The following is a 14,623-nucleotide window of genomic DNA, read 5'->3' on the forward strand; positions in this document are numbered from 1 at the left end:
TGTTACTCATGTTAGTGTACACCCGGTGATAAGTCTAATTAGGTAGGTTACATTCGTGAAAAGGTAACGGGATTGTGATTACATATGAATATATGTGAAACGGTGATAGGAAATAGAAGCCCGGGAATATCGTATCAATTGGGAGATATATACTCATAATTTACAACTTCTTAGTTGTATTCGTATGATAGTTAAATTCCTCTTAAGAATTTTCTTATTTTTTTTATTTTACAATATAATACAATATGCTTTATTTAAAAAAAAACTCCGTCACATTGACATGTGAAACAAGAGGTAAATTACAAAATACAATCACAAACAATTAAAGAAATTAATAAAAACAACTAGATACATGTACGTGCAAAAACCGGCTCGGGAGGAGTAGGCATACTAATCAAAAAGGAAATACTTAACATGCTTAAAGTAACAATAGAAAATGACTCGGAAGATGGAATTTTATGGGTCAAATTTACAGACATGGAAAATTCTTCAAATATGTTTTATGTATGTGTTGTCTATCTACCCCCAGAATTCTCAGCAAGGTCTGTAAATGCGCACAACTTTTCTGATGTTCTAATGGAGCAAATTTATTCAATACCTAAAGGAAATTCTTTCTATTTATGTGGAGACTTCAACAGTCGTTTAGGTAATTACACCGATTTCATTCAGGGAATAGACCAATTATCTGAACGTAATATCACCGATTTTACAACCAATAGTTATGGTGAAATATTTAGTGAATTCTTGTCAACAGTGAATTGTTGTGTTTTAAATGGGCGATATCCTATCCATGATGATTTCACATATGTCTCTACTAAAGGTTTATCGGTTGTCGATTACTGTGTTGTTCCATATGAAAGTTTGTGTCATTATAAAAATTTTAAAGTTATAAGAGCAAGTGTGTTATGTAATAAAAGTGCTCAACCATGTTCATTTAGAGCAAATCATATACCTGATCATTCTGTATTATGTTGGGAATTTGAAACCAATTTTGATAACATAAAGAAATTTGTTCTATTGATTTATCACATAGTGCTCACAATAGCTTGAACCAACAAAATAATACATATGTTTCATATGATGTGAAAAATATCCCAAGTGATTGGATGACAAATAATGATATATTGGATAAAATTAATATGCGTATAGATAATATACAATGTTCTAAAGGGAGACAATTTGAGGTTGATAAATTATATAATAACTTTGTGGAAATTCTTCACTCTGAAATGAATGATAAATTAGAAACTAAGGTCATGAAGGTCAAAGTTCTGAACAGTACAAACAATCGAAAAAGACGAATAAAGAAACCATGGTGGAATGACAAATTAACAAATAAATGGAACATTGTTTGCACGGCAGAAAGAGACTATGTAACTTGTAAACAGGGTAGCTTAAAACAACAATTACGCAAAGACTTTGTTGATAAACGCAAAGACTTTGACAAGCTTACACAAAAATATAAACGTCAGTATTGGTACCGCTGCCAGGAAGAGCTGGTTAATTTTAGTGACAATGATACGAATCAGTTTTGGCGTAGAATTGGTCAAATTGGTATTGGTAACGAGAGACAGATGCGTATTCCGAATGAAGTTACTTTGGATGATGGAACTATATCTAACAATTTAGAAACTATTTTAAATAAATGGAAGAGCAGTTTTCACAGTTTATTAAACCCAAATGTAAATGCAGATTATAATAAGGTTGAAAACTATTCTTAAAGAAAATATTATTTGTATTGATTTAGATAAGGAAATTACTATTGATGAGGTTTATAAAATTGTAACGAATGCAAAAAATTGTAAAAGTGCAGGAATTGACCTTATTCAAGCTGAGTTTTGTAAAAATATCTCTATTATTTCTATTTTACATAAATTATTTAACTTATGTTTCAGTTCTGGCAATGTACCAAATATGTGGAATAAGGGAATTATAACCCCAATACCAAAATGTTCTACATCAGATCCTAGAGACCCCTTATCTTATAGGGGCATAACTCTAGCCCCATTCACATACAAGATGTATTGTAGTATTTTAAATGAAAGATTAGTCAAATGGTTAGATGAAAGGGAAATAATTAACGACGAGCAAAACGGTTTTATGAAAGGCAAAAGTATAATTGATCATATAAGCACTATAACATCAATAATAGAAACCAGGAAAAAGTGTAAATTATCAACATATGTAGCTTTTATAGACTTTAAGAAAGCATATGACTCAATTAATAGAGTTTTTTTGTTTAACAAACTGGAAAATTTCGGCATAAATTCAAAGTTTATGTATTCTTTAAAAGCTTTATACTCTAATGTAGAATGTAGTGTACGTATTAATGGTAATATGACTGAATGGTTTAATGTTGATTCTGGATTGAAACAAGGTTGTGTTTTATCATCTATAATGTTTAATATATATAAAAATAATTTGGTTGATGATATTAATGCTTTGAATATTGGTATTAACATAGATGAAGAAAAATTAGCTATATTGTTATATGCTGATGATGTTATTTTAATGGCAGAGAATGAAGAAGATTTACAAACAATGTTGAATGAGCTTAATACATGGTGTCTCAATGATGAGCTGACAGTTAATGTAAATAAATCTAAGATCATGCATTTTAGAAATCAAGCTGTTTTACAAATTAAATATATCTTTTCTATTGGTGGTAATGGTATAGAATGTGTAAAAAGTTATCAATATTTAGGCTTATTACTGACTGAATGTTTAGATTATCAGTTAATGGCTAAGGCAGTAGCGAAGTCAGCCAGTAGAGCATTAGGATTATTAATTGTAAAGAGTAAAACGCATGGTGGTTTCCAGCACAAAATTTTTTCAAAACTGTATGATACAATGGTATGGTCAGTTATTAGTTATGGTGCAGGTATTTGGGGAACCAGAGACTTTTCCTGCATAAATGCAGTCCAAAACAGGGCCATGAGATTTTTCATGGGGGTTGGCAAATACACTCCAAATGATGCCATAGCTGGTGATATGGGCTGGAAACCTCCATGTGTTAAACAATGGTCAAGTGTCTTGAGACATTGGGCTAGGTGTTCCATAATGGACCCACACAGGATAAATTTTAAATTTTTTAAGTGGTCTATACGAAAGTGTAATACTAGAATTAAAAACTGGAGTTTTAGAGTTATAGAAATGTTAAAATTGTATAATTATGAGCAATATTGTAATTTTGAATTAAATATTGAACAAAAATTGTATTAAACAAATTGAGGAAGATGTATTTGATAATTTTAAATCAAATTGGTGTACAAGAGTTGCTTCATATGCAGAGGGAAGTAAATTGAGGACTTACAAATTGTTTAAAAATAACTATTGTACTGAAAATTATTTGCAAAATATTATGTCATTAAAAAACAGAAGTTCATTCGCTAAATTTAGATGTGGGGTAGCTCCACTAAAAATAGAAACTGGAAGATATGCAAGGAAAGAAGTCCACGAGAGGACATGTTTTAACTGTAGCTCTATTGTTGAAGATGAACTTCATGTCATTTTAAAATACCCATTGTATGTGGATCTAAGACAAATCATGATACATGAAGCGGTACATTTTAATGAACATTTTAACCTTTTATCAGATAATGAAAAATTTATATTTTTATTTAGTAATGGCAATGTTGCTGCTATAGTTGCCAAAACCTGCAACAATATTTTATTAAGAAGAAATAGTATTTTATTTCATTAGTTCTTTATGAAACAAATGTTTTACTATCATTTAGTAAAAATGTATATTGTGAATTTTAATTATAAATGTGTAAAAATATGTTTATATGTACAAATACATGAAATACAATGTATATCTTAAAAGTCTCTCATAAATCTTTTTAAGATTGGTACATGCATTGCAAATGGTTTAATGTTTTAAATCTATGTATGTGAATCTCATTTTATGTTTGGATGTGGTGAGACTATAATAAAATATTGAATCTGAATCTGAATCTGTTAAAAACAATGAAGAAATGTTTAGTTTCAGTTTAACATGTTTAATGAATAAGTTTCAGGATATCAGGATACACTAAACTAGACTGTTAAAAAATCGAATGACAACAACGAGTTTAGTTGGGTGGTATTTGCAGTAGTCATTTTATAATAAGTTAGTTTTCACGATAGGCACTGCTGATTTTTTTTTCAAATCTGACTGATGACTCAAACAGTTCAAACTGCATGAAATCCAAATCATCAGTAAAACTTAATCATAGTTTCTTGCTTACCACCTACACTAAATAAAAGAGAACATTGCCCCTTTAATCTAATAATCTGTTCAAAATCATGATCTGATTGTCTAACTTGAGTACAATAATATTAAAACTATGTTAATATTGAATGCTTGGAATTTACATTTCCCCAGTTTTCTCAAATATCATGCTTTGATTCTTATAATTTTTAAACATGCACAACCCTCCAACATTGATACGATTCTCCACAATGCAATTCACACCGCCTGATGTCTTAATGTATATGTACTTATCGAACAGTAAATTCCACACCCTTCTTACATGTTATGGTTTTAATCAGGGATTATATCCCAGTGTTCAGCCGTATTAACCAAATAATCCGAAGTAAGATCACTTCAGTTTTAAAATGGTTATATAGAATGACACTTTCTGTGAGAAGAAAAATATGGAAGTTGATTTACAGTTTCACAATTCTTGCAGTTTCCTTGACAGCCTGTTCAGGTACGGTATATTTTATTGGATTTCTTGTCTTGTGCAAGTCATTCATAAACAAGAAAGTTTCAACTTTGATACACAGTTAAAATCTGTTTATGTGTATAACGGTCTATGAGTGAATATATGAGTTTAGGAACTTAATTCAATGTCTGACTTTAACTTCTAACTTTTCTTTTAGTTTTTGTCGTATATGCCTTTTCTCAATATCATTAAATAAAATCCTAGCAAAATCTCCAAAATTGGTTAGATATTTTGTGAAACCATTGAAGGTCTCCATGATCTCAGAAAAAAACTTTCTGCACACGATGTCTTACATTAAAATTCAGTGTATATATGAGTGATGCTGTACAGTTGTTTAATTTGCTAGCTTCCACCTGCGAGTTTCCTGATGAATTACAAGGAATATGGTATAGTTCACACAAAGGCAATCTTAATTTTACTGGAACAGAAGTGTTGGGTTATCCTATAGCTATGTCAGCCACCGTTAACGAACTCAACTTTAACTGTACGGAGAAAAATGGAGATTATTATCTCTTAATGTAAGTAACTTTGCTATACTCATGAATATACAATAAAATACCTAAAATTACTAAGCAAGTTATTCTCAACAAGTCTTATATATAGTGCTTACTCATTTTCAGACCTATTTTTCTTTTTGCACATCTTCTTTATAACTGTTTTTGTTCATTTTTGTTTAATGACGGTTTTAGTGTTACGTTTTGTCCTTGTTAGCCGATTTGCCTTGCCAATATGGTATTTTGATTTTTCATACCACTAATTCTATCTGTATATAAGGATTCATAATGTTACTATTGGCATCTGTACGCAATGAATTTTTCCCCCACCATTTTCACTTAAAAGATGAGTTGCCATGTCACTATTTCAATCTTAAAGGATTTTTAAGCCACAATCTCGTATGTTCGATGTTTTTTTTTCTTCATGTTTTAATTTTTGTTCCAGGGCTGATAGGTATGTGTTTACCCTGAACACCAATGTACGAGCATACATATGTTTAAGGCTTCATCGTGTGTCGGCATATAAATATTATTATTATCTTGGATCAAGTAAGTTTATTAATAATAACTCTTGAGTTAATCAATGTCTCATCTGGACTGCCTGTCTGAAACACACTATAATTCTTCATGTATTCTGGAGTATTTATAAGGGGTTAAGAAGATGAGGTATGAGTACCAATGAGATAACTGATCATAACTCCCCATCAAAGTCACAATTTATAAAAGTTAACCATTATAGGTCAAAGTGCGATCTTCAACACGGAGCCTAGGCTAACACCGAACATTAAGCTATAAAGGGCCCAAAAATTACTAGTATAAAACCCTTCAAACAGAAAAACTAACTGTCTAATATATATTAAACAAGAATGTATGCACAGTACACACCTGCCCCACTGGCGCTATCATTTTTCATGTTCAATGGACTGTGAAATTGGGTAAAAAATCTAATTTGACATTAAAATTAGAAAGATCATACCATAGGGAACATGTGTTCTAAGTTTTAAGTTGATTGGAGTTCAACTTCATCAAAAACTACCTCGACCAAAAACTTTAACCTGAAACTCGCACTTTCATTTTCTATGTTCAATGGACCGTGAAATTGGGGTCAAAAGTGTAATTTGGATTAAAAATTAAAAAGATCATATCATAAGCAACATGTGTACTAAGTTTCAAGTTGATTGGACTTCAGCTTCATCAAAAACTACCTTGACCAAAAAACTTTAACCTGAAGCGGGACAGACGGACGAACAGACGAACGAACGAACAGACGAACGAACAGACAGATGCACAGACCAGAAAACATAATGCCCCTCTACTATCTTAGGTGGGCATAAAAACGAGAAACGATATGATTTAACACAAGTCAAGCATGTAACATCGAAATGAAAAGACTGATTGATTAAGATGTTCAGTGCATAACGTTTTAGGCCAATAGAATATTATGTATGATTTGGAAATAAACCGATTGTGTTCGTTTCCATATCGAGACATTTTGACAGAGTCCGGAATCACAAATCGTGAGAACGATGCATGTAAACGCACCACTTCTTTTTAATGATGTACTATAACAGGTGAAATCAGAAAAATCTAGAGAAGTCAGAAGAACATAAGTGAAGGAACAAAAAAATCTAAAAGTATTGATAGGTTCATTAATTATGAATATCGAGCTCCTTTTCGAAGTATTTAATTTTCTTAAATGGCGGGAATAGGCTGACTCGGTCTTTTACCATATATTTTCATTGGTTTTATTTAGGTCTCAAATCGAAAAAATCTAGAAGCTGCTTAAATTTTGGTCTATGACCTTTATGAACCATTGATGTCTTAACTGAAAAGAAAAATGGGTGTTGTAGGGTAAAATATTTTACCCTGTATTGTAAAGGGGGGGAGAGAGAAACAAGGAGTCCGAAACCTGACCTAAGTTGTTTCTTGGTTTGGTATACTTGATTTAAGAGTTTAAACTTTTGGAACACTATATCTACCATAGTTTTTTATGCCCCATTTATGGGTATTATGTTTTCTGGTCCGTCCTTCCGTTCGTCCCGATTCAGGTTTAAGTGTTTGGTTAAAGTTTTTGGTCGAGGTAGTTTTTGATGAAGTTGAAGTCCAATCAAATTGACACTTAGTAAACATGTTCCCTATGATATGATTTTTCTAATTTTAATGCCAAATTAGAGATTTTACCCCGTTTTCACGGTCCACTGAACATAGAAAATGATAATGCGGATGGGGCATCCGTGTACTTGGGACACATTCTTGTTTTTATCTAATGTTACCTTGGGATCCCTTTAATTCAAATATAAGGTACTATGAAGCTATCAATTAGCATCATAAAAAATGATCCAAAATATGCTTGGTATAATGTTAGATATATTCAATAATACAAGGAATGGATATATGCTTTGCGCGTTAAAAATGCTGAAGAAATAACAGTTTTAGGAATGAAAGGGAAACAACTTTACATTCTTGCTTTACATAGCAGCAGTTATTTTAGCTAAACCCTCTGTTGTAGTACTGTCTACTAGCTTAGAAGTTGTTCCTTTGCCTTTTCAGCACTTACAACTATATATGACTATGTGTACGGAGTATTAGAAGGGACAGCGGTGTCTTTATCAGAAGCTTGTGATCGCATGGAGCCATACGAAGAGAGCACATTTATAACTCTTATAAAAAATGGTAAATTTACGTAATGATAATATTCAATGACCAAACTCCGTCTTGAATTTGATAGTCAAAGTACAGCTTTAACTAAACGAGTTGTTTATTCTTTAAAAATATATATAAAGTTAGACAATTTATGTTACTTAAAACGATATGTTAATGAAGACTATATGTAGAATAATTCTATATTATTATTATTATCTAATTAGCTTTCTTTTATAATGAACATAGGAACTCTTTCAAATGCAAAACTTCATGATGTCGGATTTAACATACGAATCATAAAGGCATGTCCAACACAGAACCCCTGCAACACATCTCTAATAAATTTCATGGGTCGTCTGTCGTAAGGGGAAATATGTGCCCTTTGTCATTTTCTGTATTTCTAATTGGCATTAAGTAGTAAGAGCAAAGACTTGTTGGGCTAGTTGTAAAGATAATGTGTTTTTGTTTCTGTTACCTTAGTTTAAACAATATTTATTAATAAACAATTTAAAGACAAATATTACAATGTTACATAAAGTACAAATATGGGATTCGGAAACAAGTTTGGAAAAACTTTTATAAATCCGTCTCCCTAACCTGTTACCTTGTGAACTAGCATGATAATAAACCGGTACCATGTCGGTCTATTATGAAGCATGGTTCATATTAATATCATACATCATTTCACAAAGGGAAGAAAATGTACCATGTCAGTTACTTTTAATTAGTGTTTTTTTTTTTTTTTCAATTCAGATACAGGTATAATCCCTGCAATGACGGAATCAAGCTGTCCGTCCCAGTTTCTGGCCAGTTATTCCAATGTTCTCATAACAGACAATAGTGGGTCAACAACTTGTGACGGCAACAGTGTTGACGGCTGTAGCAGCAACCTAACAGCGATGTCATATACATACCAGGCTTGTTCCTCTGGTCTTGTGTTCAATTGTAAGTATAATATACGATATATGACGATATACGCAGAGATAAATATAGGTATAAGCATACATATTTGATAGAAACAAATTCTGAAAAAAATTTGATTATAAAATTTTACTTATCTGTATTTCTATTCAAAAGTTTTATAATAAGTATACTGAGGTTTAGGGCGTCATGATTTCGAATACAAGACTTTTACATGGTATACGAGTATTATAATAAACATTGTATATATCAACACTATACTGTTAATTGTAATTTTATGCAATAATGCAAATACTAATTGCGAAACGTGTACATTTCTGAAACTGGAATACATTTAACACATACAATATAAGATGAAAACTTAAAAGCATGATGCATACAAGATAAAAGTTCGTCAAACCAAAAGTACAAAAAGATCAAAAGCATCACTAGCAATATATAGAACCTGAACAAAACATCCCAAATAGTCAGAGACTAATACTGACTTTGGAAAAATATTGCCGATTTCAGCTACAGGGAACAGCATCTGAAAAGCGATTGCATATCATCTATTGTATTTTTAGAATCAACCTAGTACTCAATTAGTATATATATCATATTTAATATTGCTGTTTCATTATTTGTGTCAGAGCATTAACCCTTCATTGTACGCATAATTAGAATTGAAATTACAATGGTTACTAGTATCTGTTAGTATGGGACAGTTCTGATTTCAATTAAATCAAAATTAATTTTCTAGTGATTGGATACCATATCTTGTTGACTATAGAATCAACATTTCGTAAGCACTGCTATGCGACATTTTTCATATTTTCAGCCACATTATCAGCATCTGGTTATCATTGATATGTAATAATCTTCATGTTTTCAGCCTCGGTATCAAGATTTTGTGAGCATGCACTGATATGTGACTATCTTTTTTTATTTAAGCGGCAGGATCAGTGTCCTGTATTTATTACCTGACAAGTAACGGTATTACCTATCTACACACCTGGAATAATGACGTCACTGTCGACGATTCTACTACTTACAGAATGGTTTGTTACGTAAGTTAAACACCGTTTTTTTATTTCTATTTTTATTGTTGGGGTTTACATGTGAAAAACTCGGGGTTGGTATATTTATCTAATTTGATCTTTCATAATTTTCATTAACGGTTTTATTTAATTCCGCATGCTATCTTAATCTTCAGTATTAAACTAGTAATTTAATTTTATTCTGTCTATAATTTAATGCAGGCAATGAAATCTATTGGAAGTACAGTTTATGCCACAGTTCATCCACATTTTTGTAGTGATGTAAAACAAAATCATTCTGATGTGGCATCGCCTGGAATAAAGCTACAGTTCTCACAGTCTACACAAACTTGTGGTAAGTGACACGTGGCATTGTCTGTAATGAAGCTGCAGTTCTCAAGGTCACCTCAAACTTGTGGAAAGTGACACGAGGTATCGCCTGTAATAAAGCTATAGTTCTCAAGGTCATCTCAAACTTGTGGTAAGCGACACGAGATATCGCCTGTACTAAAGCTGCAGTTCTCAAGGTCACCTCAAACTTGTAGTAAGTGACACGTGGCATCGTCTGTAATAAAGCTATAGTTCTCAAGGTCACACCAAACTTGTGGTAAGTGACATGTGGCATCGTCCATAAGCTATAGTTCTCAAGGTCATCTCTAACGTTTGGTAAGTCACACGTGGCATCGCTTGTAAAAATGCTACAGTTCTTATGGTCACATCAAACTTGTGGTAAGTAACATGTGGTATCGCCCGTAATAAAGCTATAGCTGACAAGGTCATCTCAAACTTGTGGTAAGTTACATGGGGTATTGCTTGTAATAAAGTTATAGTTCCCAAGGTCATGTCAAACTTGTGGTAAGTGACACGGGGTATCGCCTATAATAAAGCTATAGTTCTCAAGATCATCTCAAACGTTTGGTAATTGACACGTGACATCGCCTGTAAAAATGCTACAGTTCTCATAGTCGCATCAAACTTTTGGTAAGTGACATGTGGCATCGCCCGTAATAAAGCTATAGTTCTCAAGGTCATGTCAAACTTGTGGTAATTGACACGGGGTATCACCTGTAATAAAGCTACAGTTCTCTAGGTCACTCCAAACTTGTGGTAAGTGACATGAGGCATCGCCCGTAATAAAGCTATAGTTCTCAAGGTCATCTCAAACTTGTGGTAAGTGACACGGGGTATCGCCTGTAATAAAGTTATAGTTCTCTAGGTCACTCAAAACTTGAGGTAATTGACATGTGGCATCGCCTGTAATAAAGCTATAGTTCTCAAGGTCACTCCAAACTTGTGGTAAGTGTCACGGGGTATTGCCTGTAATAAAGCTATAGTTCTCTAGGTCACTCCAAACTTGTGGTAAGTGACACGGGGTATTGCCTGTAATTAAGCTATAGTTCTCTAGGTCACTCCAAACTTGTGGTAAGTGACATTTGGCATCGCCCGTAATAAAGCTATAGTTCTTAAGGTCATGTCAAACTTGTGGTATGTGACACGGGGTATCGCCTGTAATAAAGCTACAGTTCTCTAGGTCACTCCAAACTTGTGGTAAGTGACATGTGGCATCGCCCGTAATAAAGCTATAGTTTTCAAGGTCATCTCAAACTTATGGTAAGTGACACGAGGTATTGCCTGTAATAAAGCTATAGTTCTCTAGGTCACTCCAAACTTGTGGTAAGTGACACGGGGATTGCCTGTAATAAAGCTATAGTTCTCTAGGTCACTCCAATCTTGTGGTAAGTGACACGGGGTGTTGCCAGTAATTTAGTTATAGTTCTCAAGGTCATATCAAACGTGTGGTAAGTGACACGGGGTATCGCCTGTAATAAAGCTATAGTTCCCAAGGTGATCTTAAACTTGTGGTAATTGACACGGGGTATCGCCTATAATAAATCTATAGTTCTCTAGGTCACTCTAAACGTTTGGTAAGTCACACGTGGCATCGCCTGTAAAAATGCTACAGTTCTCAAGGTCACAGGCGATGCAATGCGTTTAAACTACAAGTTTGAACTTGTAGTTTAAACGCAATACGCATTGCATCGTCTGTGGTTTCGCCTAGAATAAAGATAGAGTTCTTGCAATCAACACTACCTTTCGGAAAGCAATGTGTGAACAAAGCAAACAGACATAATACTAGTACGAAAACTGTCAAAGATAGGGGTACAGCAGTCAAAATTTTGTAATTATCTTTATCCCTTCAAAATAAATAAATATGTCAACAAAGAACATAAAAATGTCACATAAACAAAGCATATAAATGAAAACAAAACAATACAAAAAATGACCGAAGCACAATAACACAATGGCGGACGTATAAGTGATGAGCCAAGCCAAAACAATATTCTTAAAAAATGGACTAAACAGTAAAGGTTGATAATTTACAAAAACAAATAAAAGATAACGTTAACGCGAAATTCAGAAGACAAACGACGTTAGTATTTAAAAGCTTTATTTCAAGACCTTTTAATTATTTGTGAAGTTGATACGGAATGCTTGTCACGGTACCTTCCGACGAACTTATTTAAAAGAGGACGAGACGTTCCTTGACATAACTTTTGTTCATAAACTTTCTGCTCAGAAACTGGTGACAATGATATTTTATAAAGTCTGAGTAGCAACTACAGGCTCTTCAATACCGAATGAGTTGGGAAATGTATATTCCATATGCAGGTGAAGTTAGTATATTGCTTCTAAGATGGAGGATTCCGAAGCTGATATTTTCAAAATTAAAATGGTCTCTTTTTTTTCTCGTTTATTTTTTGTTCACTTCAATGTTTCTGTTATTTAATTGTTTTCCTCTTATATATGACGTGTTTCCTTGGTTTTAGTTTCTCTCGATCGATTTATGACTTTTGAACAGCGGTATACTGCTGTTTCCTTTATTTGTCATAGATTCTGGTACTAAGCCGACCGATTATATCATATTTTTGAAATACATCTAAGAATGAGGCATCAGAAATCGTGTTTGTTGTTTCTTTAATTTTTAGTTCTGGAGGATATATTAATGAAAACCAATCAGAAAAGTTTGAAATGTTAATGTATCAACGTCATCGATATATCTCAATGTAAATTTAGATGATCTTACTTCTTACAAAAAGATAAATAGGGATCAGATGGATTTACTTGACGAGTTTTACTGTTTTCGGGGTACTTATATACCACCTGCTCACTTTTGCCATTTTAGCCCCAAAGTAAAAATAAAATCACACACACACACACACACAAACGTACACACAAACGTACACACACACACACACACACACACACACATTGAAGTATTTACACAATGAGAAAAGTAACCCTAATCTTTATTGTTTCAGCGACGTCCGTGACAGATTATAACTATGCTGGATACATATTCCTCATTATTATAATGACAATCTTGATCTCAATCCTTGTTATTGGAGGATGCATATTGTATAAAAAGCTGAAAGACGGAGATAAAACACTGTAAGTTTATACTTCAAATTATTAAATTAAACTCTAAAGTAAAACGGAAATTTTTACTTGTCTATCATTTTTTTTAACCAAATGTCTGCAGTGAATTAGTATGACTAGTTACTTTGTCTGTACAAGTCAGTTGTGTTTGTACTATACATAAAGTGTTCAACAACGTCGAGTTAAACTCGAAAGAAGACATTTGATGAAATAAATTGTTGTTTTTTTTTATTTTTAATTAAGTGTTTTAATGTATGAGAACAAGGCTCAGAGGATTTTCATACACAAAGTAAAGACTATAATTGAAACAAAAACTTTATAGACAAGTAAATACAAAAAGTTTAACTGACTGCCTCTAAGCACCACTGTTCTTCAACATTAAAACAGTGATTTTCTTGATTATATATTCTTAAATTGCTTCAGAAGAATTGGTAATGATGTGTTGCAAATATCTTATTTGTGTTCATTCAAAAATAAAAGCTCAACTAGAAACATATAAATGGTTTAAAAAATATGAAGGAAATTTTATTCGTATACCCTATTGGATTGTAAACTAGTATACTGAGGACTCATTTATATTTTTTTGATCTCAATATTTTGACATTCTAGAAAAAAAGACCTTTTAAATGCTAAAATGTTCTTTGAAATGGTATCTACATAAGTATACCGTTTATTCATGCCAGGTGCCATTTGTTTGTAGTTTAAATTGGCCCCTTGTGTTTGTGATACAACATCTGGATGTTTTATGTACAGACTTGCTCTCCGGATATTGATTTTTTTGTAGACTATTACACAATATGTACAATGAAGATCTCGAGAGGACCTCCTCGTATATGTTATTCATATAAAAAAGAAGATGTGGTATGATTGCCAATGAGACAACTCTCCAAAAGGGACCAAAATGAAACAGAAATTAACAAATATATGTAACCGTTCGGCCTTCAACAATGAGCAAAGCCCATACCGCACTGTCAGCTATAAAAGGCCCCAAAATGACAATGTAAAACAATTCAAAACAATCTAAAACCTTAAAAAAAATTACGAAGAGTTGATGTAGTCGAGAAGAACCACATTTATAACCAATGAGTCGCTTCTTCCTTAAAATTATGATAATCAAAACATTTTGATTGCCATTTCAGGAAAGATACACTGTGTTGTCGACATAAACATCAAATCCAAAATCAAGATCAATTGGAACTGTCTGGAAGAGATTTCCCTAGAATTAAGACAGCTAAACTAAGGAAAGTTATATAATAATCGTGTAACCTTTCCGACTCAGCAAACGGTGGAATGTTCAATTTGGTACTATTATGATTGAAGTTATTATTCCATATGATGTTATTGTAATGAAGAGAAAAAAAAACACCAAACGAATCTAAATTTCTTATTGTTTTTTTCATGT

The 14,623-nt window shown here is 32.7% G+C and overlaps 1 protein-coding gene across 1 annotated transcript; it reads left to right on the forward strand.

Moving 5' to 3' along the window:
• Positions 1-4,552: 4,552 nt before the first annotated feature.
• LOC143084880 (uncharacterized) lies at positions 4,553-14,540 on the forward strand. Its single transcript, XM_076260935.1, has 9 exons — positions 4,553-4,694; positions 5,056-5,227; positions 5,649-5,752; positions 7,754-7,876; positions 8,600-8,791; positions 9,698-9,813; positions 10,006-10,138; positions 13,104-13,233; positions 14,361-14,540. The coding sequence occupies exons 1-9, from the start codon at positions 4,613-4,615 to the stop codon at positions 14,473-14,475; spliced, it is 1,167 nt and encodes a 388-aa protein (XP_076117050.1). The 5' UTR covers positions 4,553-4,612; the 3' UTR covers positions 14,476-14,540.
• The last annotated feature ends 83 nt before the right edge of the window (positions 14,541-14,623 follow it).

Source organism: Mytilus galloprovincialis, chromosome 8 (genome assembly GCF_965363235.1).
Source record: "Mytilus galloprovincialis chromosome 8, xbMytGall1.hap1.1, whole genome shotgun sequence".
In the NCBI taxonomy this organism is placed as follows: domain Eukaryota; kingdom Metazoa; phylum Mollusca; class Bivalvia; order Mytilida; family Mytilidae; genus Mytilus; species Mytilus galloprovincialis.

Bases quoted from the DNA above. Each gene is read 5' to 3' on its own strand.
- LOC143084880 (XM_076260935.1), top strand. From the start codon at position 4,613: ATGACACTTTCTGTGAGAAGAAAAATATGGAAGTTGATTTACAGTTTC. The intron at 8,792-9,697 runs GTAAGTATAATA...TTTTTATTTAAG, and splicing joins CTCTGGTCTTGTGTTCAATT to CGGCAGGATCAGTGTCCTGT. The intron at 9,814-10,005 runs GTAAGTTAAACA...AATTTAATGCAG, and splicing joins CTTACAGAATGGTTTGTTAC to GCAATGAAATCTATTGGAAG.